Genomic DNA, 25,949 nt, shown 5'->3' with positions numbered 1-25,949 from the left:
GGGTGTAATTTTTTGAGTAAAAGTTAAAAAAAAATTGAAAATGAGTTAGGGAAACTTTTTTCTTTTAGAAAAATACCGAGCTAAAGTTTTCTTGATTGCGTTTGACTCTCTCAATCTCTGGAGTGACAGGTGTTGGAGTTCCTGTCCCCAAGTTTTCTTTGTATAACACCTGTGGGGTAACAACGATGTGTTAAATTTTTTTTTTAAAAGTCAATTATATTCCGCTTGGAATGGGGGTAAGTGTTGACCATAAGGAATACAATTTTTATGTCTACCAATCCATCCTGCACCAAAAAGGCAGGCAATGTTAATGAATAAGCCAGCTCAGATCAATGACAGATGAAATAGACAATTGAAATTCTTTAGACTTGCAGAAATACTGTGTCTTATTTCTTACAGGCACTACACAGCAGGAAAAAAAGGATTGAGGCTAATCAAAAACCTAGTGCTATTTTAAAAAATTCAAAATAGTTTAGTTTTTTAAAAATAAAACAGAGATTTGGAAAATAGAAGAGTGGAAATGGTGGTTAGGAGTTCCTCAGAATTATATAAATCATAAAAAAGTACAAAAAAAGAGGTAAGTAACAGTCACTGAAAATTGGAAAGAGTGGAGAGGATGTTCTTATTTTTATAAGTTGATTTCAGGAAAGGGAAAGGGTGGAACTTTAATTAATGTTTAAAAGCTCATCTGAAATGGAATTAAAGGGAGGTTTTTTCTTTTAAAAAAATACCAGCTAAAGTTTTCTTGATTGTGTTTGACTCTCTCTATCTCTGGAGTGACAGGTGTAGGGGTCCCAGTTCCCAAGCCTTCCTTGTACAATACATATGTGGCAACAAGGAAGTGGCGAAAAAGAATAAGCAAGTCAATAAAACTCCACTTAACTTCATGTATATGTCAAGCTTGAAGAATCCAATTTATCTATATCAATCCTGACCCCCAAAATAGGAAAAATTAGAGGAAAAATTAGCTAATATTGATTATTATAAATTTGTGATCTCAGCTATGCATCCACAATTCCCATCAATTAGAGCTGCCTGGGGGAATATGAAGGCACAAGTGGGCCAGATTCTGATTTTATTTGCTTCATTTTAAATCTGGAGTGAGTCCTTTAATTTTAATGGATGTCTCCAGATTTGTATCAGTTTAAATGAAATCAGAGTAGGTCATGGTAAGTATGTGTATCAAAAAGCGTAACTAGATTGTATTCTCCTAAACAGCATAACAACGTAAAGTGAGGTCAGAATTTCAAACCTATGATGTTTGAGTAGGTTCAAAATGAGGCAAAATGAATTCAAACCTTTCCTCATACAAACAGGGACACAAAAAAGTTAATAATAATAATTAATAAGGCACCATAATATAAAACTTATGAATTGTAAATGGCAATTCAAATAGAATGTATTAGGACCAGAAGAATTTCTTCCAGGGATTGTGAATACTATAATAAATCTTCATTAGGTATGTAACTCTCTTCATCTCTGGGACTATAGGAATGCTCCCCAGGGTCAGTTTACAAAGACCTGCAGGATATAAGAAGAGCATCCAACAAGGCAACAACAAAAGAAAGACATGTCATGTTCTAATTACATTCTGTTGCTTTCAAGAAAGGTTAGGTTTTATTTTACACTTTCACTGCACCAACATTGTGATGCCAAAGGCTGTTAGAAACATCTACTGTGTTATTAGGAAGAGGAGGGGAATCCACTCTGAACATCACATTTTTCAGTGAGAGGGAATGTGGTAGGGCAAACATGGTTAAAATTGCACAGAAGGAACTATTGACAACTAAGTTAGACTGGGATGGAAAATTAAAATACTGTACTAGGATGGTGACAGATTTAGTGGTTCAGTAAAAAAAAAAAGGGCTGTGATTCAAAACCCTTTGAAGGATTAAATGGAGAAATTTAAAATGGAGAAGTTAACGGGATTGTTGTTTTCTTTTGGAAATACCGAGCTAACGATCTCTTGATTGCGTTTGACTCTCTCCATCTCTGGAGTGACAGGCGTTGGGATCCCAGTCCCCAAGCCCTCCTTGTACAACACCTGTGAGGTACAAGAAAGTATCCAAAAAAGCACAAAAATGTCTGGCTACATGGTGAGTAGTGTTTAATAGTATTATTGACTTCAAATATTCCACTCTTTTTCTAGAAGTGAATACTAAAGGCATGTGGATGGTAGTTGATTATTCTGTAAATACATGAATAAAAATGATGCAGAAGATGCTGAGTTTAAAATTAAACAAATATGCAGAGAGAAAATTCCATGTTAATTTCACTGTTGACCTCAGGGTTTTTTGTTTTGTTTTTTAATGCATTTAAAACTGTAAATCACCCAAAAGGTTAAAAATACAATGGGAGTGGAAGGAGATGAGTTAAATATTGCATGTTGGTAGTTTTCTTCTGAATCATTGAAGAAACAAAGAATGGTTGTTAGGATGTTATTGTGAAAGGATGAGCTGTTTTATTTCTTTGAGACATACCGTGCTAATGTGTTCTTGATTGCGTTTGACTCTCTCTATCTCTGGAGTGAGAGCTATTGGGATTCCTGTCCCAAGGTCCTCTTTGTACAACACCTGCAGAACATAAGCACCCAGAGAGATGATGAGAAGATTGCTCCCTTTTCACAAAAACCTAACTGCAGCATAGGGAGCTGGATCTGTAATTAATTTGGATCACATGTAAACGTGCGCATTTTCTTTTTGCTATAGGTCTGTGTTTTTAAGGCCCTGATTCAACAAGATAGTTGGACAGGCATCTAATTTTAAATATATGAACACACTGAAGTAAATGAGATTGCTCACTTAAAGTTACACACATTTCTGATTTGGGGTCTAAAACTGTTGCAGTTTTTTAAAAAAAAACACCATTGATTTGGTTTTGAAAATTCCAATGTGCTACTTTTCCTGTAATTAATGTTTTCAGAGATACAGATATTTTATGTTATAGTGTCAACATATGGCTAAAATTCTTACAGAGGTCTGTGAAGTACATTTTGAAAGCTCTGTATGGAGACTTAGCAATGGAGCTCCACTTCACATGGATGGAAATTGTACAGTCCCCTTTCAAGATTTACCCCATCTTTGTACCTAAGTATTAATAATACTAAACTGCCTCTGTTTTATTTTAGTTTTCTGAAGAGAAAGCTCATCTGAATTTCAGCTCTCACACAGTTAGATTCGTCTTGCTTTGTAATTATTTGATTATGAAAGGAAATTGCATATAAAATGCCACAGTTAGTCCAAAGTCTGATCATATAGAACCAAGAACTACGATTAAGTTAGTGATTCAACTTGTAAATCAATAAAATGTATGTATATACTGCATTTCATGCCTTCAGTATGCCACCAACACCAGAAAATGGCTAAAATAAATATATGATAAATAAGGCATTCAAAGCATGAGAAAGCAAATGAGGTAAATCCAAGGTTAGCAAAAGCCAGTGTAGTTTGAAAATATAACTAGATTACCCAAAACTGAACTGTAAAAACCATTAGTATCAGAAAGAGCTCAGAGAGAAAAAAGGTGTGACAGAGGGCAGGAAAAGAAAAGTTATTAGTTACACTCACTCATAAGGATATTACCATCACTCATGGTAAGTCTTATATAGTGAACATCTGAGGTACCAGTAAGGAAAGGACCACACCTGCCCATGAGTTCCGATGCAGTGCTCCCACTGAAGTTAACAGGAATGTCACCTAAAAATCAGTGGCTCTTTAAACTGTTCCACTAAACTAGTAACAGAAGGCCTAGATCAACGGTTCCCAAACATTTTCCCTGCATGACCCCATTTTCAGATGTGTTGTTTCCCACTACGCCAGACAGCATGGAAGTTTCCGTTTAAAAATGATGTCCTCCCTGCAGTGTGATCTCACATGCACTGTACAGACAAGGTCACACCGCAAGGAGGATGCCATTTTGCTTTACAAACTGACATCCTCTGGACTGCATGATCTCACACACATATGGTTCATGCGAGGTCATGCTGCATAGAGGGTGCCATTTTGTGGAGCAAAATAGCATCCGCCTTGTGATGTGATCTCGTGCATATGGTGCATGTGAGGTCACGATGTGCGGAGAAGGCTTTTTTGTAAAATGGTGTCCTCTGCACGCTTGGGATTGCCATGATCCCATCTGCTAATGAAGCAACTCCACTTGTGGTCATGACCAACAGTGTGGGAACTGCTGGATTACATGCTGTTTATACTCAGAAAGGTGACTGGATTTTGTGACAATTAACTTGGCTCCAAATACTTCTAGTGAGATTTCCCTACAACCATTCACAACACTGCAGAATTGTTTAAGAAACTATCTGACTTTTTTTTTGTTCTTACCACATATTTAGAATTAAATCAGCAAAGTGGTTGAGTTTATCAAGCTCCAAGCCTGTGTCGTGGAGAAAATTGGATTCTAGTTCCCTGCTCAGCATAAAGATCGAGAGGTACAGTCTCTTTTCAATAGGCAACAGCCATTAATGCTAAAGAAGGCTAAAGCTTGAGCTCTGCAAAGAGAATACCTCCCTGAAAGTCCTAGCTGGAAATGATAGCATTCGTTAGAAAGGAAAGGAGGACTGTTTAGTATGCAAGCATAGTGTTACTACAGTGCAAATCACACAGATGAGTGCAAAAAATATCAGCCACTACCGAGCTGATGTGCTTCTGTGTCTCCTTGACACGTTTCACTTCCGGAAGGTCAGAAATTGGAATTCCTTTTCCAATACTTTCCTTATATTTAATCTGCAAAGTTACATATATTTAAAAAATAACAATATTTACTTTAAAGCACATTAAACATATATGCATTTGGTACCCAATTACACGATAGAACAAAGAAACAGAGATCATTTATAACTCATTGAAACTTAAAGCATTACGTACACCCATGTGGAAGGACAGTCTTCAAGAAAGATTCAATCAAAACTGATCTACATTATCTAGCTACCTTGAGCCATCTCGGTGTGTATTAAAGTAAACTGGTTGCATACAATGCAATGGGAATTGAAGCCTATTGCCGGAATTTCTCCCGGTTCATTGTGATTAAAAATAACTATGACTAGCATGCGTCCCCCTTAACCATATAACAGCAGATACACTTTCAAAATGTATTTGAATGGTTTGATCTTTTCAAGATAAACAAGTTATTATGTATGATATTAACTACTTATAGCTTCACTGATGATCATCCAGAGACATTAGGCTGCAAATAATCATTATACACATTATAATATAAATTAGAGAAAGGACTAGGAGATGCAGTGGGTTCAGATAACCATTCTTCACTTCTGGGGACCTGCTTTGGCCATAAGTGAAATGACCTTGGTCATCTTTAAACAAGTGTATTCAGTAAAGTTCAGTTTTCCATAAAGCAATCTTATCTTCTCTTCTTAGGGAGCCATCTCCTTCTGAGACCCAGATTTCATAAATTCTAATGGAATGGACAGCAGCAGAGGCTTTCTCAAGGGCAGAGAGGATGAATATTTTGGCTCTCAAGGCTTAAGAAAAAGCCAGAGTTGCCACAGCACCAAAAACCAATCAACCAATAAATTGAATCCAGAGTAAAGAGACAGACAATCTTAGCTTCCTAGAGTAAAATTTTCAAAGCTAAGCCGAACATTGAGCCCTGAGACCAATCCTAAGACACCTCAAGAGGGTATGGTATTTTGAAAGTGCTGATCACATGACTTTTAAAAATTAGGCCTAATTTGAGATGGATCAGATAATCACAAAAAAAAAAATGAAGGCAGTCAAAATTGCTAGTCACTTTATAATCTTAGCTTAAGAGCCTAAAGGTAGGCACCTAAATTCATATTTAGCTACTCAAGCAGAATTAGCCTGATTTCCAAAGAGTCTGAGAACCTGCATATCCCATTCACTTCAATAGGAGCACAGGTGTCTTTGCACCTTTGTCCTATGGAGCAATCCAATTTAAAAACAAATCTCTGCCTTTAAAGCATTCCACTCCTTTTCACGGTAAAGCTGTAAGCTGGTAGCTTATACTGTAGCTAAGATTCTGCCACTAATAGTTCAGTTTTATAATACCGTGGACTGAAATTAATTTTTAACATAAATCTAAATACCCTTAAACAGAACTGTAAACCTTGATATTTGCTTTCTATATCAATGTAGGTGTTCAAGTTTTGGATTTATGAATCATATCCTAACCAACATGAGTGAGGCTGCATACAAGAGTCAATTAAAAAAAATCAATTTTCTCTTCTTTTTTTTTTTTTACAAGATGCAAAAAAAGAAAAAAGAAAAAAAAAAAGACATTCTCCAAGAACAAATTTCTCCCACCATCATCAAGCAAACATTTGAATAAAGAGACAAGCTTTAGTATCCCCTGCCCTAATATGACATCAGCATTCAAAGCATAAACTATACGAAGGCTAAATACTTAAAACTGCATTTGCCAACATGCATAAATAAATCCTTATTCATATTTTGGAATATTAAAACTTTTATCTAAAGTAAACTTGCTATAAAAATGTGTTAAATTACATGTTTGGGGAGAGATTATAATTAGAATGAGAGTTCCATGTTTTAGAAAAGGATTATAATTAGCAAAACGACTGTTAATCATTAGGAAGGTTTTCCTACTAAGAGCTATCACAAATATTTTATTTAAGAAAATAAAACTTTTAAAACTTGTTAGGAAACTATTTTTTGATAAATCGTAATAGGCAAAGACTCTAAGGTAACCCTTAATTTCATAGATAACTCCAAAACTGCTGTTAGCACCATAAAAGGAAACGAGTGAGGAAGAGGAAATTATTTGAGTTGTATTAGCACAGGTAGTGTTAGAAATCCATTGTTTTGTACCGTGCTAATTGCATCCTGGGTTCGTTTAATTCTCTGCATCTCAGGTGTCTTTTCAATAGCTGTTCCTGTTCCAATATCTTCTTTATATAAAATCTTAATATTCAGAACCAAGACAACAAAGTTAAGCACAGAAAACACAATATTGTCCCTGCGAGAGTGACTACAAAACGTCTGAAAGTGGGTGGGCCAAACTAATATAACAAAGGTACAGGCTCAGAGTCAATTCTGAGCTTTATCTGTAACTGCTGCAAAATAAGGTCAGTAAAGTTTACTTTGCCTGTCTTGAAGAGTCTTTCCTACTACAAGCAGTGACCCTCATGGAAACAAAGGATTTGGATCATTTTTATTTGCAGTAGCATATTTTATGGACAATAGTATTGCATTTTGCAGCATTTACTTTAAGACTGAAACGTATCACTCTCCAGAGTTTGGACAGACTTCTAATGTTAACTGTGCTATGTGACGAATGCAAACATGCCACAAGAAAAATATTAAACTCTTTAAGATAAAACATGTGAAATGTGAAACAAATCAGGACACACAGTTCATTTAAAAGATGACATTTGCATCACATCAAAGTCATTATACTACAAGCTCACAGCACTAGATGGCCACAGGACAAAATAAGGGTGAACACAAATAATAATGTACATAGGATGTATCAAAACTCTGAAAGTGAGTGAGAGTTCGGGCAAGCAGCAGCAGATACGAGAGGTAGTAAAAGTCAGCTAAATATAATAAGTGTAAAATAAATCTGAAACACTAAAGACCTGATGCTGCAAATTCTCATGCACATGCTTAATTTGAAGCATGAGTAGCTCCACAGAAGTCAATGAGGCTACACGTGGCCATAACTGTTTGCAAGAAAAAGATCTAAAAAGTATTTTTAAAATATTCAAATGGAATTATTTCAATTAGTATTAAAAATGTGTAAAATAAATATACCGAGCTGAAATTCTTTTGGTTTTCTTTAACACGTAGTATTTCTGGTGTATCTTGTACCACTGTAATTTTTCCTTGACTGTTCTTTACATCCCACTGGTACTGAAGCTATTAAAACACAAAAGAAAAATGTGGTTAGGATACCAACTCTAAGAGTTCACTCTTGTCATTTTAAAAGCTTTCTTTTTTTAAAGATACAAAACAAAAGATTGTCAGAGATATATTCTGAGAAGACACTTAAACTTCATCGTGTGTGGTGGTATTTTTACAATCCATGAATGGAAAAGACACTCCATGGGTTGCAGCTAATCAGAATAAAATTAGTAATGGATTCTTAAAATAAAATTAAAAAATCTAGAAATGCTATCTAGGAAAAAGTCACACCATTGAAAAAAGAAGAGATCCATCGGGCTCAATGGGTGGGAAACTTGAGAGTACCAGCAGTGAGGTGGACAGCCCTAAGGAAGAGGAGGGAGTGAATGCTAGGGGAACGCAGGGATGGTCCTTCTTCTGGGTGGAGGCGGAGGGTTTTTCTTCCTGCTATTGGCCAATCACAGGCAGCTGGGAGTTAATTGGCTCTTTGCTCCTTGCCCCCTTTTACATTTACGTTTTTGCACAGCTCTTTAAAATATGGCAGTGGTTCTCAGCCTGCAGGCCGCTTGCAGCCCAATCAGCACACGGCTGCAGCCCATGTGACATCCTCAAGGCCATACAGGTCGTATATATACATTGCTTAATTGCGGCCTACTTAACACACAGAGCGCTGCACATGCAGCCCACAATGATAAGCAGGCTGAGAACCACTGGGTTATGGCTACACTGCAGTTGGGATGAGCCCCTGAGCTAGCAGGCTTACTCTAGCAGGACTCAAACTAGTGCACTAAAAACAGCAGTGTGACCATTATGGCTCTGGCAGAGACTTGGGCTAGCCACCTGAGCTCAGACGCGGATGGGCTTGAGAGCCCACGCCGCTGCCCAAACAGCATCCATACTGCTATTTTTAGCACACTAGATCGAGCCCTGCTAGCGCGAGTCTGTCTACCTGAGCTGGGAGGCTTGCTTCCAGCAGCAATGTAGACACGCCCTGAGACCCTCTTGCTCCATTTAAGCTGCCCCACCCTCCTTCCTTGTATTTTTTAGCATAGGATCTGTGTTTTTCAGGATGCTGTGGGTGTGACCAATCCCCTAGTTTGGGGGGTCAGGAAAGAACTTTTCCTTCTTGGGCCAAACTGGAAGAAGTCTGGTGAGGGGGGGAGGGTTTGGCCTTCCTCACATCATCATGGAGGCACAGTTGGGTTAAACAGGAGCATGTCTTAGGGAAAATAATATTAGTAATCTGCATGACTATTTAGTTTGTCACTACTCTGGCGGCAGGTGTCTAGTGTGGTTAAAAGATCAAAAGAGCCAGTTCCCAGAGCTAAGAGAGATCTGGGGGATCTCTGTACATATGGGAGAAGATACCTGAAGTCTTCACAGATTGAAGTCACTTCTCTGGTACCCTCTGTCCCCTTAGCACAGGGGAGGGTGAGAGACAAAGAAGGTCAGATGGCGAGACAGACAGAGCTTGAACCAGAGGGTTCACTACAGCTTGGCTGGGTTCTGGGCTAACCAGAATGGACTATGTTTTAACCTTCATTTCTCTATGCCTATGAAGTGTTCCAGTTGACTAATAAACTTAGACTGTTTTGACAGCGCTGTTCAAGTGTCACTGTGAATGCATGGTGAGGTGCATTAATCGCTGAAAAGTGTACAAGTCTCCATCAAGAGTCTCTTTCAGTTGGATTAGCTGAACAGAGCGCACGATTTGAAGCTAGAGTGCTGAAGGCCCACAGATCCAACCTAAGAAGGCAGTGAAGCTACGTGGATTACCCTGGAGGAAGAGTGAGACCCCTAATGTGTCTGGCATACTGAATGGGTTCCTCCTAGAGACTGTTCCAAAGCTGTGGAACTAGGACAAATGGTCAAAGCAAACTTTTCCAGTAAAATTATAATGCAGTGTTTCTCAACCTGGGGGTTTAGAGGGGTCGCAAGTGCAGAGCTGGTATTGGGGGTGGCAAGAAAGGCAATTGCCTGGAGCCACAGGGGCGCCATGAAACTAAGTTACATGCCTCAGCCCCGTGGGGGTGGGACTCAGGCTTCAGGGGTACAGTAGTTTGGAAAGGTTAAGAACCACTGTTATAATGCCATGTAGGTGGCATGCTAGTGGTCTGCTGAGCACTCATGTAGCCCATCAGGTCTCTGAGAGAACAAAGCAGCAGTCTGCCTGTGGGCACACAATGCAGGATAAAGGTCTTAAACAGGAATAAGCTAATTGGATGGGGAATGGACATTATCTGTTGTGTGACAATAGACAATGGCTTGCTACGTATACGTACAGTGCTAAAGTTCTTTTGGTTCTCGCGGACTCTCTGCATTTCTGGTGTGTCTAGAACAGGCAGGTAGTATGACATGGTCCTTTCTGCATCTTCCTTATATTTTTTCTGTTAAATCAATGTAAAAAAGACATTTTTCTGTTAAGTATTAATGAAAAATTGTACAGCATTATTTATTGCTGATTAATGCAAGTTTAAACAGTAGTGAGCACTTCAGTCGCCGATACAGACATACAAGATAATCTTTATGCAGGATTTTTTTTTAAATGTTGAGTGAAGTTAATGTTGGTCAGAGATACCAGTTTGACAGTTCTTGGACAGCATGTGTCCATCGCTCTCTCCTGAATTTTGTTACCACCTGTTAGTTTAATTCACTTTACGACAAAGTCTGCTCTGAATTAGCATCTGTTAATGATCAAGTAAGAGAGATACTCACTGAGAATGAACAATGACCACGTCTCTTTAAATCTCATTACCTGGCTTGAAAGGTTCTTGACCTGCTGTGCATGAATGATCTCTGGAGTATCGACAACAGAGGTGTAATTGGCTTTATCCATTTCTGCCAAATGCTTATATTTAATCTGTTGGGAAAAATTTCAGTTAGGTGTGCTTAATCATATCTATGACAACCATCTTCTCTTATTTACTCAGAAAATACTCTGAATAAGGTTTCTTTTTAAAAAGTCATTAGATTTTATATCTGGGCTATTCACACTGACCTGACTGGCAATATCAGTGGCATTCTTTGCCCTCATATAGTCTGGTGTTTCCAAAGCCTGGTCTGTTAGACCTCTTCCTTTGATTTCTAGCTCCAATGCTTTCTTGTACTCTTTCTATGGGTGAAGAAAATAATTTTGGGGGGGAAAATGAGGAATGGAATGGCGCTGGCAACTCTAAACAGCTTCTCATTACAATAGCTGCATCATCCTAGAAATGGCATATGACAATCATACACACAAAACCACAAAATTAAATAGAAATATATTAGCTCATTACAATTTATTTTTAATAAAAAACACTTAAATGCTCAGACAACATAGACAACACAATACAGCAGTAAGTGGACAAATATCATGAGTCAGATTTATTTCAAGGTTGTGCTGACTGTGGCATCATAAACCTTGGAGCAAGGTTTCAGGGCAGAAATTCCCTTCAGAGACCAGGTTGTGAAGGCACAAACCAGTAACCAACCACTTGTGCTGGGACCAGGGCAATTAGGTGCAAATGCTGTTTGAAAACTGTGTGATAGTGGCCTCAGAACCTCTGGAATTAATGCTTCCTTCTGATGGTAACTCTGTGAAGCACAGTAGCAGAAACACTGCTTGCCCTCCAAAGGGTGAATCTTCCCTGCAGTTCAAGGGAATTATTTGGTGTAACAAGTCAGTGTAATTTACACCAGAAACTTTGCTACGTTTGGCCCATTATCAGTTGTAATATAAAGTATATTTTATTACCATAATCTAACTGCACAAATTTGCTGTAACATCAATATTACAAATTCAAATATCCCCTTTGCCAATCATCCAGTATATATGATTTGAAGTATTGCATTGACATATCATCATAATTTGCATTTGGAAGTCCCTCCATTTGGAAGGGTGGTGAAGTCCTTAGAAACACGCGTTAACTTAGCTATTCCTGTGAGAAAGGTTACTGTGAAATACCTCTATTACAGATATGCAGTGTAGCTAAAGTGATACACACAGTTCATACAGAAAGTCAGTTGCAGAATCAAGAATAGTGCCCAACAAGTGCTGGCTCCCATTCTCCAGCTCAACCACTAGCTAACACTCTTCCCTTCCTCAAAGGCCATGTCTAAAAATATTTGTCATTCTGTGTTATCATTGCCTTGTGCATTAATGATGTGTTCCAGTCAGGTCGTATTCCAGCTAGCTATTTGACTTACCTCATTTAGAATCTGAGTTGCATTCTTTGCTCTTAACATGTCTGGAGTCTCCTCCAACATTGTCATACCTTTACCTCTGACACCTTCCTCTAGGTCCCTTCTGTATTCTTTCTATAAGAAGGAAAAAAGAAGGAGAAAATGTAAAAAAGAGACTAGTGGTAGTTCCGCTACTCTGAGATAAAGAATGAAAATGAGATCCAATGGGTTTTTTTGTTTGCTTTTTAAGTAACATGGAATATTGTTTGGAGTTATATACTCTCTAAAGACATGGATAGGAATTCATTATAAATTCTTATGGATGCACACACACAGGAACAATTAAGATGATATAAAGGAAGATAATAATTATGAATACAGTTAACAATTAGTGGAATTAACATACATAACAAATTAGATCATGGTACAAAGACATGAAAACGTGCTTAACATAGAACGGTAGGCAGTGAGGCAAGTGGTGAAGGGAATATACTGGTGAGATTCATTAGTGGAATTATTTGGCTCAATAGAGGAAGTAAATGTAGAGTAGCTGCTACCTCGCTTGCTATTTTGGTTGCATATTTGACATGTAACAAAGATGGTGTAATCTCCAGCCCAGTAAGGTTTCTGCCTTTAATGGACTCTTCATAGTCCTTCTTATATTCTTTCTAATATGAGTAGGAAGAAGGGAAAAAGAGCTAGTAAAGTAAATATATATATTTTTTTCATATTGCTCAAAAATAAATGCAGCAGGACAAAAAAGCCATTTCTAATTATCTACCATACATTGATTATACAGTGTCACTATCCCCAGGTAGCTAACTGTGGGCATAATCCTGATCCATTGAAGTCTATGAACTAGTTCTCATTGGCTTCAATGGAAGCTGGAGCTGACCGTATGTCAGAAGTGTTTCTGATGGTCTGTGCATGGAAAGAAGTTGAAACAATTCATAGACTAACCCAAACAGCATGACTGACCACCTTATACAAGTGTGTTTCAACATGTATACATTTCTCACCGTGACAAAACAAGATCAAAACTTCAAGCTGATAAGAAATAACGGCTTGAAGGAACAGCATGACAGGCCATTGAAAAATACTGTGACATCAAAGACAAACAGCGATTAAATAGAGCTGCTGAAAAATACAGATCTCCAATGAAAACGATATCCAGAACACTTGCACCTACAGCTTGAAAAGTCTTCCCATAGACTGTGATAACTGATGTCTGCTGCAAGACCTTTAGTGAAATGGTGATCCCAGACTGTATTTCTCCCAGAGACTTAAAGCTATTGGTCAAGTATGAGGATAACTTGCTACAGTTTAGTGACAGAGATAGAGTGACAGAGGTGCCTCCTTTATAGTTACACACTGAAATCCCTTGAATTAATGAAGTATGATTCTATTGCTAATGCAAGTATAATGGAACAAAAACTACAATGTAACTGTAGTTTTCAAGGCACAACAGCATACTCAGCATACAAGGTTTGCCCACAACCATTTTCAGTTCACTGTAAAAACATAACCATGAACCAGCTGTAAACAGAGGTTTCCTAAATCTAACCCTATTGAGTTCACTGATGAAGCATCTTACCTCACTCTGCATGTGCTGAGCTTCCTTGGCAGTGATGTATGTTGGAGTTTCAAAGTCCAGCATGGGTTTTCCTTTTTCTTTTTCATACCTCTCTTTGTATTTCACCTGACAACAGGAGACACAAGTTACTCTCCTAATTACCAGAGAAGCAGCTGGTATACTGGAGCAATGTGTGTCTGTTTCATTCAGTCAACAGACTTCCAGTAGATAAACTGCAGCCTCGAGCTCTCTCACTGAAATGCACAGGGCTTATAGCTGCCGCCATCACATGTCAAAGACATTAAAGGGATGGACTTGGTATTATGTCAAAAACATATGCATACTCATCATGTGCGTTCAATAGGAATAGATGAGCAAATGTTTCTAACTGACCACTGTGTTCCTGACTGTATAATTTACATACAGCAGGTTGGCATATGGCTCATTCTGTACCAGAGAGCCCTCGAAGGGTAAATGTAGTGACTGAGTGTTTGACACTGAAAGTAAATGGATGAATGAAGAAACACTTAACCAACTTACTTGACTCTGTAGTTCTGAGGCCTCCTTTAGATGAAGCTGTTCAAGATTATCTGGCACCACATGGTAGTGACCCTTACTCTTCTCATATTGCTTCTTGTACTGGTACTGAAGGGAAGGCATCAAGTACCACCTCAATAAAAACCTGATCAGGTCTACTTCCTAGGCCCAACTAATGCAAACACTTCAATGGCACATCAAATAGCAATTAGAAATCTAACAATGGGGGCGGGCGAGCGGGGAGAAGCAACCCCACAACAGTTTTCTAAAGATTTGGGTCGACATTTGTCCTTTCTGATCATCTCAGAAAGGACCATGATTTTATTTTACACCAGGAAAATAAAAGAAATATAGTGAAAACATGATAGGGTTATGTCAAGCAATAATGACTCTGATCTTTTATCGTTCTGAATTGCTATATTAGACATGGCCATCATTCTGTGCTACTACAGCATGGTGATGTTAATCACAAAAATCCCACTAAAAACAGTAAAAAAGAAAGAAAGTCACAAACAATAATAAATAGGAAAGAACTGCAAAACAAAAAAGGAGAAAATAGGGGGAAAAAAACACCTGGTATTTGTTAGTGAGATATGATCAGTTGAAAATGTAAAAAATGGTTACAGTTAAAAAACGGTTAGAGGTTCTAAAATATTAGCAGCTCTACAGGTAAAGATTTCACTGTTCAAAGGATGGATGTATTAATGTTGCTAGTTGGCTAGGAAATGATCATTAGGTAAGAGAGGAAGAGATCACTACCAGGTGATGTCCTCGGAACAGTAAAGGAGGGAGCTGTTATACAAACTGTTAGCAGAGATCAATACAGAATGGGAATGGAAAATGAAATAAATCTGGGGTTAGTTAATGAGCTTACAGCACTGGAGAGCTGGCTTGTACTCAGGACATGGTTCATGATCAGCGATTCTGACATATCTGTCACGGGCTTGTGAAGTTTCTTTAGATCTGCCTTATATTTAACCTACAGGAATTAAATATCAAACAACATCAGCAAAGAAGGCTGCAAATCAAGCTTTTAATATATAATATATTAATAACACAAAGTAGGACTCTGCTAGTCAGAGGCAAAATTTTAAAATCCCCCTGGAAAATGCAAAAGACTAGACATACCTCACTAGCGATGTTGTGAGCATCTTTCATGGTCTTGTAGATCTTGGCCTCCTTCAAGTCATACTTCGGTTTCTTACCCTTCTCCTTGTCAAAATTTTCTTTGTACTTCAACTAATTAAAAACAACAAAGAATTTCAGTTACTCCTGAACATTAGCCTATCTTGTGCCAGAGACTGAAGAAGTCCACATTCACATTGGCAAAAAAGTCTGGTGGCAAACAGAAGATCAAAAAATGCACTAATTTTAAGACATCCTTGGAATAAAAGATATTTTAGAGATCACTGGACATGGGAAAGAAAATTCACATTCTGTTTTTACAAGACACCATTCATAGCTTTCATTCAATGCACAGGTTTCAGCTCCTCACTATGAAAATAAGGCTGGTAAATTGAAAATAATTTTTTAAAAGGTGACAAAAATAGCCAAATAAGATAGGAACATGTGCCTATCAGTGGGAGTTGTGCAGGAATGCATGACTGCCGAATCGGACTGAAAGGGATGAATTGGCAGTTGCACAAAGAGTGTTTAGAGAAGCCTAGTAGGTATATCTTAGAGAAGAGGGAGATATGAGAAGCACCTAAATACTCAAGAGGTAATAGCATAAAAGAGGCAGCAGAAATATTTTCAGGTGTAAAATGAAGATACTACAATTTATCTTAACCAAAAAGAGGTGAGAGGCACAAAAAGGGAGAGTAATCACATCTTGAGAGAGGGTAAATTTAAACTAATTGGATTGTGCACCAGGTTAAGCAAGACCCCCAGAGCCACTCAGAATTAGGGTGGAGGCTCGGGTATTCATGAACATCAGTGCAAGTCCTTGAAAGTTCAGCAGATATAAGGTGAAATCCTGTCCCTGCTGAAATCAGTGGGAATTTTGCCACTGACTTTAATGGAGCCAAAACTTCATCCATGGTAATCTGCCCTCTCTCACTGGCTGTAGGTTTAAGATGCAGGTCACTCTATTTCCTGTCGACCTACAGGGGATAACCATTGTTCCCAATGCCTGTAAACATACAGTGCAGGGATTCCTCCCCTCCTATTAGGGACACATTTTGAATAGGAAAGGCACTTTGACAAGAAAAAATTGCCATGGGGGGTTGTTGAGGTACTTTCAGCAGAGATCTTAAAGTGTACATGAGATCTCGCAACTAGGACCAAATTCTGAGCCCCCTGAAGTCAAAACTCCAAGAAGTTAGCTCTCAAGAATTTAGGGTTACATTCTGGCTTTTACAACTAACGCTCACATTGTAGGCGTGGGTGGGTGTGATCCTGTGAGTTTCTGGCCATTCCAACTGAACTGCAGTCACCAGACATTCTGGTTATGGTGCTCCCCTTGCTGATTCACAGGTGGGTGTGGAAAAGGGATGAGGCAATGACACACACCTCCTTCTCTTCACCCACATACACACCTCCTGTGCAGTTGGAGTGCATGGGTAAGAGATTGTGGCAGATGAGGAAGGGGCAGGAGGCCCTTTCCAGCCTAGCCATCAATGATTCTCCAGTAAGAATAAATCCACAAGTACTATTTACACAAATAATCAAATGAAACAAGTCATCTATAGAAGAACTGACGGACATAACTGATGAAAGGAATGGATCATGCTGGGAACGATACTTATGCTTTACATGTATTTACAGAAATATTAGCATACAGTTTCATATTAGTAAACCTTAAAGATGCTTCAGTGCAAAGATAATTCACATTCCACTTATTCTTGTCTTTTAAACTCATTAGCATATTTTATCCATACAGTCCCATGCTCTATACCAGTTCCATACTTGCTGTAAGAAAACGAAGAACATAAACATTTTTTGCCATTCAAGAGCAACACTTAGTGTCTGATTCTGATATCACAATCGTGTAAATCAGATGTAAATGCACTAATGTCCACGGAGACATACTGGTGTAATACTAGTGTGAGATCAGACTCAGACCCATGTGTCAAAGAGGAGTAGTTCACTTTTGCTGAACTCATAAGAAAAGAAATGACCACAGAAGGAGGAAAATAAAATTAAAAACAGTCACGGCAGACACAGAGAGAAAACAAAAAAAGGGTGAATGGTTAGAGAACAAAATGACTTGTACAGATAGGATAAGATGCTTCTCTAAAAGGATATGCCCAGAAAAGGAAACATGACAAAGAAGAGAACAATAGCAACATGCCACATCAATCTCTAGACTAAATGAACTCCATTTCTTTCAAGATGAAAATCAAGCCAGCTAAAAAGTTATTCAAAGACTGAGGGGAAGTCTGGCTATAATTAAAAACAGAACTGGAAGCTAAAACACATCATAAGGAGCTCTGCTCATTACTGATGAGTTATGCTGCTTTTCTTCTTTTCCTGCTTTTATGAAACAAGGGTGGGCTTAATAGGCACCCAGCTCTAAAAGGAAGGATTCTTGTTATCTGACAAATATCGTAGGTGATGTTAAGACATGCTGCATTTGCATGCAGTAATCACATGTAGACATGGAAAAATGTAACACCTCTTTTTTCCTTTGGAAACACCTGAGCAAAATAGGATGTGGAATCTGTGCACTACCATTTCACACACTGTGGCATAGCCATAATTGTTCCACAAGATTTCTGAGGTGGGAAGGAATATTAGAAAGTATGTGCCCTGAAATAATTGCAATCAGAATTTATTTTGCCAGAGATTTGCGGCCAGATTCATTGATACACACTGGCTGCATTGTACCACTCTGACACCATGAAGCAGTCATGGCACAAACTAGCTAAGTGAATGGGTGAATCTCACCCACAGTGTATTATATAATTTATGTACGTTGAAAATGACATACATCATCATCACATTCCCGACAACAAGACAAATTTTTGGCTGGTATAAAATGGGCATAATTCCATTGACTTCCTCTGACATTGATCCTCAGGTCTGGCCGACAACAGCTCTGGGGTATAGATACTGGGGCCAGCAACTGAATAATCTCTCTCTTGTCTTTCAATGAAATAACAACAGGAGCACATTACAGGAATTCACACTTTTCTGATTAGATCAGGGCAGAAGGAGAAAACCTGACCTCAATGAATGATCTGTAACATGGCAGAGGATCTCATTGACTGAGTCAGAACACATGGGAGTAGGTCTCAGGGTTTCCTATTGCTTTTTTGGTTTTTAAACATTCCCATTAGGATAATAGACTCCACACAGTTTCCATTGCCCATTAGGTCTAGGAGAACAGTGTGTACAAACTGCTGAGGTAACACAATACACAAATACATGTTGCAAAATCTAAATGCCAGAGGGATTAAGACATCTTTGCTTTTGCAGTTCAGGATCAAATCCGTAATTCCAACTTTTTATCTTTCAGTTTAAGCACTGTTACCTAAAGGCACATATTTTCCCATTTCTCCACGAGAGCAAGTCTCCACCAAATTCAGCTTATGTAGCTGCATTTTTCAAATTAAATCTTAACAGCAGAATTCCTGCCTTGGCTGTGTGTGCTGGTGACATCTATTAAAATCACTAGAAGCTGCACAAAGAGCAAGGATAGAATTTGGCTTCAGGTTATACACTGTTAATTGGTTTAGTCAAATTCCCCTCCCACAGAGTTCCCATGCACAGTCTTTGCATTGGAAAAAAAAAGAGGTATTAGCTAGACAGTCAGCTTCACAAATTTTTGGTGCATTCCACACTTTTAACACAGTCTGCAGAAAAAACAGTGCAACTGGTGCATTATAAACTCATTTACAGTTCAGGCCCATTTTCTTGTGCTAGGAATGACAAAGATCATATACAAAATAGAGGAAGAAACAGAAAAGTGACATTCCCTTTTGTGTCACTTAAATCCATCTTACATGACTACTTAGGACATTAGCTTTCTTAACGTGTCTCATCATTGGTGTATCATAAGATGCAGCTCCATGCCCTCTCATGTGTCCTTTGAGGTATTCCACCTATAATGCGTAGCAAGATAGCAAGATCAGAACAGCAGACTATCACAGGGATAAAGCATAAAGCTGTGAGAAAGAACCAACTGGTGGTGAGGTCCTGGTTGAAAAAATTCCCATAGGAAAGAACAAGAGTAAGATCCATACTAGATGATGTTCCAAGTTATTTTACAAGAGAAAGGAAGTTTATACTAACATGATTTATTTATTTAAAAATAAAAGGTAATGAATGATTTGAAAGATATATATTTTAAAAAATTTCTTATCTTGAATAGTCAAATGGATAGGATATTAAAAATTTCTAATGTAATAATAGTTTGCATTTGTCTATATAGTCCATTACAAAATGCTTCACAAAGGTGGCTAAGCAGCATTATCGTCCCCATTTTACAGATGGCATGAATGAAGTGAAGCGCAAAGAGAGTTTTCAAAAATGACCTCTAATTTTGGGTGACTCAAGTTTTAGGTGCCCAATTTTAGATTTGTCCTGAGCATTTGGGGATTATTTTCCAAATTCTAATACCAACAGAGCAACCCAGATGTTTGTCAGTTATTCCTATATGTTAGGTTTCCCTGATGATATACTTTCTATTGTGTAAAGTTCTTTATGCCGAACATTTCAGAGAGACTATGAGTAACATATTAATAAGATGGAGACATAAGAAGTTTACGACAAGAAAGTGACAGAAAAGAGGACAGACAAAGAAACCACAAAAGAAGCAAGGCCCAACCTCCCATCTCCCAAAAGGTCTCTCTCCAGGTCTCAGTTCTGCTCCCACTAAAGTCAGCTGAGCTTTAGACATGATTCTCCACCATCTTGCAAAACTCTTGTATGCTCATTTTGCACAGATGTGAATGACTACAATGCAAGACAATGGTGACTTAAGACCCACTTCCACCCCTGAAAGCAGTATCAGTCTCATTATACACAAAACACCCCTTAGACAAACATTTGCTGCTTCTCTAATAAAGCACACAATGAATTATTTTTTAAATTAAGTTACCGTACTCCCTTTAAAATTATCTAGAACTATTTCCATCTTCAGTTGTAATGTGGTTTTAAAAGTCTATTGACGTCTGTCCCAGCAGAATCTGAACTCATGCCCTTATTCACATCACTCCAAAATTTGGAAGCATTTATCATTACCTGGCTAGTCAGCTTGGACACCTCTTTAGCAAGTTCAATATCTGGACGTCCGAGCATGCTCACACCAAGGCCAGCCTCTCCTCGAGCCTTGGCTTTGTATTGAATCTATTGAAGAAAATCATCAGTATATAAAATGTTTAGCTATTAATGATAAAATGCAAACACCTTCGTATGCTGTTGTAATAATTTATATTGATGCATTTCGCCATAGGAAAAATACTGCTAAGGAGTTACACAGGAGATTTACAAAATACTCACTTCACTGACTAACTTGGCAACTTGGGTTGCTTTCTTAATATCTGGTCGATCTGCTATAGATGTGTAATGGAGCTGTGACTTGGCATCTTTTTTGTATTCAACCTAATCAATGAAAACATACATAGAGGAAAGTTAATTACTGTAGTGTTTATTAATTAGAAAGATAGCCACTGAGGACCCAGTATCGCTGTGGTGAAAGTCATTTGGAGTTTTGCCAGTGATTTCACTAGAAGCAGATATTTGTAAGTCATTTTCAAATGAAGTAATAAATACCATGCAGTTTTAACTGCATTTGAAGAAATGAAAGAAAACATTATTGTGGAGTCCCTGTTATTTGCAAGCAAACTATTTTAACTCCCAATCACATTTTCCAGAGATGCCCTTTATTTCTGTAGGTTAAATTTTCTGCCTACATATAATCCATATTTTCCTTGCAAAATGGAAGCTGGGGAGACATCCAGCTGAAAATCCAACCCATGTGATTTTGTGATTTGAGAATGACTCTGATTGAAAATGGTCATATGGGCTGTTTACATGATGTAAATGCAGGACAAACTTACAATGCTCTGTTTCTTAGCGACTTCCATGGCGTGTTTCACCTCAGGAGGCTCCAGCATGATGGAATAGTTGGACTTGCCTTTCTCCTTCACAAACTTCTTCTTATAGTTTGTCTGTGTAGCGCAAAGAGAGTTTATATTATATGTCACTCATTATGCCCACAAAGAACTGTGTCCTACTGATACTCACAATAACCCCCCACAGCAGCCAACAGAAATAACCAGAGATTTGATTTACTTCTTCTAAGCATGCAGAGACAAGGACACATGGCTCCCTTCAGTGTTTGGAACAATCCGCTCTCTGCCTACAAGTAACCTGCCGCCCTGAGTTGAAGCCTGGTATTTAAACTATGATCTATCGAGTGATCGCTCTCGCTCTCCTCCCGCCCCGCCCCCTCCTCCCCCCACACACACACACTAAATCTTGATTCAGGATCACCTCCAATACCCAGCCTGCCTGTCTGCTTTAAGCAGTCAGTTTAATGTATTCCCAAGGTGTTGTTTGGCCTTTGATTAAAGTCCATCTATGTCAGGAAACTAATATTTGCGGATTACCAGGGTGGGCATTTTGATTACTGGAATATGCCATTCATTCCAACCACCACTAAAAAAATCATTCCTTGATGCTAGGGTCCTCAAATTGCTGCGCAGTGTGTAACAATCTTTTTCTAAGCAAACTGATTGAGAAGTCAGTAAAAAAATTTTCCTTATGGTCTCTATGACCATCCATTAACTGCCAACCTCCTGAATCAGTCTGCTGTGAAACCAGGGATTGGTACTGAGGCAGCCCTTGCTGGCCTGGTGGATGACCGCTTCCCCATTCATAGCAAACGGAATATATCCATATACATTCTGCAGAACCCCTCTGCAGCATTTGATACCTCTGATCACCAAATATTCCTGTCCAGCCTCTAGGAAACTGAAGGGGTGACTGGAAATGCCCTGAAATGGTTCCAATCCTTCCTTTCTAATCTAATCTAATCCTTCATTTTCAAAGCCTTGCATGGTAGAGTCTCTCAAAACTCCATCCTTTCATGGGAATGGTAGGAAGTTAAGGGGTGCCAGTGAGTGTGCACCTGAAACAGGCCATAGCCTGTCCTTTAGAGATTACAGTCGCAACAGCAATTCTCCAATCCAGCATGAAGATAGGGTGTTCGAGCTGGAAACGGAAATAAGACTGACAGTATGAAGAGGTCTCTTGAAATAATTTAAAGGCTATTACCCCAACCAAAGGGAAATTGTTTATGTCCACGACCAAAATCTTAAACCACTTAGAGAGAGAAAGGATCCAGAGTCCTTGCTAATGCATAATATGTTATGGGAGCAATTTACAGCATGAGAGATTACCTAAAGCATTTCTGAGGGCATCCTTGATGAGTGTTAATAACTATGAGTTGTGATGTTTTGGGCCCTGATGCAGCAAAGCATTTAAGCATGTGCTTAACTTTAAGGACGTGAGCAGTCCTATTGATTTCAAATGGCTCACTAGACAGAAATTAGAAAATGCATGAGGCAATCTACAAAAAATGCTTCATAGGATCAAATAAATACTGTGGATGTAGCAATAACAAAATTTGACATGAGCAATAAATGTTGCACTATACCAGTCACGCACCTCACTGACATTCTTGGTCACCTCTTTGACATGAACAGTATCCCGTGTCTGAGGCAGGGTTGTATAAGAACCATGTGGAAGCTGCTTCTTACTTTGCTCTTTGTATTTGTTCTGAGTGCATAAAGAAAAAACAGTTGAAAGAAAAATAGGGTATAAGAAGAAGCTATTTATGAAGACAGACAATATTATGTGTGTTACCTCAGATACAAGAGAGCTGACACACTTGGACAGAAGGATCTGAGGTGTGTCTGGGACTACAAGGCATGTTCCCCTAGCCCTGTTATGCTTCTCTTTGTATTTTATCTGGAGGAGAGAAAAGATGTTACTTTACGCAATTTATGTCTTATGCTGACTTTTTAAATAGGTAGCAAATATACTCATCTGATTGGTATATGGCAGAACCTTTGAAACACCACTGACGTGTTTCCAAGATAGGCCTATAGTTTGATTTGCTTGTCAACTTTAATACGCTTCAGCTTATATATTCCTACACGTCTCACTGGAGCTTAAGCTCAGATCTTGTTATTGTATTGCCAACATTTATTCTACAGACATTGTGCAATACACAAATGACAGCAGCAGCTTTAGTTTTAAGTACGTATGCATAATACATGCATTTCAATGTATGGAGTTTAAATCTGTCGAAACTGGAATCGTTTACCATAAAAGTTGGGTATTTGGATAAAATGGATCACATATATGAATTGCCTGTAGTTTATGTTTGCAAATCAATCAGTCAGACCAATGAGGTTTGCAAGGCCAAAACCACTCCAGGTTTTGCCAATAAAACAAAGAAAGAAACCTAAATAATGAAATATAAAATTCTGGGCAAAATTTTCAAACCTGGGTTCCTAAAGTTTGATTCCCTAATTCCTTATTTAGATGCCTGAATAGACATGGCCTGTTTTTCAGAGATGTTAAGCATCCCCAGCTCCCATTTAAGAACCAACTGAAAACTTTGCCAGATGATATTATCTGCAACTAATTTCTACAGAACAACGTTCACAAACTCCAGAGTTTCAATTTTGATGGTATATTTACAAAAACAATTGGACACAAAACATAGGTTTGAGGTTCCTTAAACAGCCTGTAAAGTGTTAGCACAGGGAAAAAAAAAAAAAAAAAACCAAGGTGGAAGTTCAAATACTCACATCACTTGCCAGGATGGCATTCTTCAAAGCCAACACTGTATTTTTGTCATCTGTGACAGATAGTTTGCATCCCCTAAGGAACTCTCGGTCTAGCTTGTAGTCATACTGTCAGAAAAGAAAAGAAAAGCTGACAAAAAATACCCCAAACCTTTGCTATGAAAGCAGGATGTAGGGAGAAAGGGAGTATAAGCTAATGTAATATTTTCTAGTTTCCTCACATCACTCTGTTGTAAGGATGCCTTGGCGGCTTGGAGAAAGTCAGGTCTGTCAACAGTCCATTCCCAACGAGCCTTGGTTGCTTCGTATTGCTTCTTGTAATCCCGCTGTTTTAAAAGGAACATTAATAGAAATCGTATCATTCATAAAATCAATAAATGCAGAGCTTTATCCTCCCCTTGCCTGAACAACTGCGTAAGTATTGGAGGAAGGGAAGGAAGTCATGCTTGGAAAAGTGTATGTCCATGATAGCAGCACTTTTGAGATGTGCTTCTCTTCTGAGTCACGGACAAATGCAGAGGAAGTCTATTTGTGCTGATTTTTCTACTGCCGGTGGAGAGGGGAATATGCAGGACTGAAAAGTTGGCATGACCTTGAAGAAAGTGGATGTGTTATTTCACTAACCATCTCAGTGCATGCTGGACCCACCCAATGGTGCAAAGCACTTCAGCACTTCCCAGGTAGAATTTATGCTAGCTACAAGAATAAATAAATTAGCCTAAGAAAATACTAAGAACACATATGCCTCCACGCCTGAGGAACTAGGAGGTGCTTGAAGAACAATTGGTGTTTGTGCTACATGCTGGAAACTGTGTATGAAGGAATGATCCTTTATAAAAGCAGCATTTCATTTTAACATGTGCTAAAAAGACACACACATTCTTCAAGGTGCATCAAAATTACCTGATAAGCAAAAGAGCACAAAAGACTAGAATGGGGGTCTCAGCAAAATCCAGATTTAACAGAGATGCTCTGAATTTTATCCATAACATTTTATATGTACTGGTTGTGATTTTCAAAAGAACATAAAGGAGCCTCAATCCAATGAATTTCAGCAGAAGGTGAGTGCCTAATTCCCAGAGGGTCCTTTGAAATACCAGCCATTGACAATAACAGTGAAAAGCGTTAGTAATACTGAACTCACATTGCTGTTTACTTTGTAGGCAGCTTTGGCAGCTTTAATATGAACAGCATCTGGTACAACATTGCAGTGAGACTTATTCTTCTCATAAACTTCTTTGTATTTCAGCTGGTGAAAGAAACTTATCCTGAGTCTCTATTTATTTAACACAACTTAACAAAAGTTAAATAATAACAGCACATGGAAATCTACTTTTAGGCAGTTCCCTAGATCTTTGTTTCAGCCATTCCACACACAAGAGATGCATTGTCTTCAGTTGGAATTCCATTTACATGGAAACATAAAGACACATCAGTCTAATTCAACATGAAATATATAGTCCACACTGTAATGGAGGCTTTTGGCCAAGATTTTCAAGTGACTAATTATTCTGGGTGCCTTCATTGTTGGGTGCCCAATACATGATACGTTAAAGGGGGCTGATTCTCAGAGGGCGAGTGCTCAGCACTTTCTGAAAATCAGGCCTTGTTAACATGTGTGATATTGGGCGTAGATACCCCAAATCACTGGTCACTTTTGAAAATCTTTGTCAGTCAGGATCGTGTATGGGCAACTAGATAATATTAATACTTTTTACTTCTAATCTATACGGCCCTCATTATTGTAGCATCTAAGTGCCTCACAATCTTTTAATATATTTATCCTCATAACACTCCTGTGAGGTAGGGAAATCCTATTAGCCTGATTTTACACATAAGGATTTGAGGCACAAAAAGACTAAGCAATTTGCCCAAGGTCACACGGGAAGTCTGTAGCAGAGCAGGGAGCTTCAGCCAGAGCTCTCGATTCCTAGGGTAGCGTTATAACCATTGGACCAACATTACTCTCCTATACTTTAAACCTTCCTCTTCTATAGCCCCAGTCATCTGATTTAGCCTCAGAACTCTGCCAATGGAAATTTATTATCCCCACAGTATGGATGG

General features: G+C 38.5%; 1 protein-coding gene across 28 annotated transcripts in view; it reads right to left on the bottom strand.

Moving 5' to 3' along the window:
- NEB (nebulin) overlaps positions 1-25,949 on the bottom strand; it is a 181,844-nt gene that overhangs the window by 13,291 nt on the left and 142,604 nt on the right. For 8 of the 28 annotated variants that reach the window (XM_067549459.1, XM_067549464.1, XM_067549466.1 and 5 more), the window contains exons 131-151: positions 25,030-25,134; positions 24,107-24,211; positions 23,889-23,993; positions 22,936-23,040; positions 22,738-22,848; positions 21,126-21,236; positions 20,566-20,667; positions 20,308-20,412; positions 15,250-15,360; positions 14,996-15,100; positions 14,125-14,229; positions 13,606-13,710; positions 12,569-12,679; positions 12,036-12,146; positions 10,849-10,962; positions 10,606-10,710; positions 10,133-10,237; positions 7,761-7,865; positions 6,816-6,908; positions 4,641-4,733; positions 2,481-2,573 (exon numbers count right to left, since the gene is read on the bottom strand). In XM_067549459.1, coding sequence (XP_067405560.1) covers positions 2,481-2,573; positions 4,641-4,733; positions 6,816-6,908; positions 7,761-7,865; positions 10,133-10,237; positions 10,606-10,710; positions 10,849-10,962; positions 12,036-12,146; positions 12,569-12,679; positions 13,606-13,710; positions 14,125-14,229; positions 14,996-15,100; positions 15,250-15,360; positions 20,308-20,412; positions 20,566-20,667; positions 21,126-21,236; positions 22,738-22,848; positions 22,936-23,040; positions 23,889-23,993; positions 24,107-24,211; positions 25,030-25,134 — 2,205 coding nt within the window. Of the gene's footprint in view, positions 1-76; positions 170-1,951; positions 2,045-2,480; positions 2,574-4,640; positions 4,734-6,815; positions 6,909-7,760; positions 7,866-10,132; positions 10,238-10,605; positions 10,711-10,848; positions 10,963-12,035; positions 12,147-12,568; positions 12,680-13,605; positions 13,711-14,124; positions 14,230-14,995; positions 15,101-15,249; positions 15,361-20,307; positions 20,413-20,565; positions 20,668-21,125; positions 21,237-22,737; positions 22,849-22,935; positions 23,041-23,888; positions 23,994-24,106; positions 24,212-25,029; positions 25,135-25,949 lie in introns of all 28 variants that reach the window. The other 20 variants (XM_067549447.1, XM_067549453.1, XM_067549452.1 and 17 more) reach the window with 9 other exon arrangements.

The sequence above is a fragment of the Emydura macquarii genome, unplaced genomic scaffold, assembly GCF_026122565.2.
Source record: "Emydura macquarii macquarii isolate MOO-44397 ecotype Brisbane River unplaced genomic scaffold, CSIRO-AGI_Emac_v2 contig_1253, whole genome shotgun sequence".
Lineage (NCBI taxonomy): Eukaryota > Metazoa > Chordata > Testudines > Chelidae > Emydura > Emydura macquarii.
The sequence above is the reverse complement of the archived record's forward strand: the minus strand, read 5'-3'. Positions and strand labels throughout refer to the sequence as shown.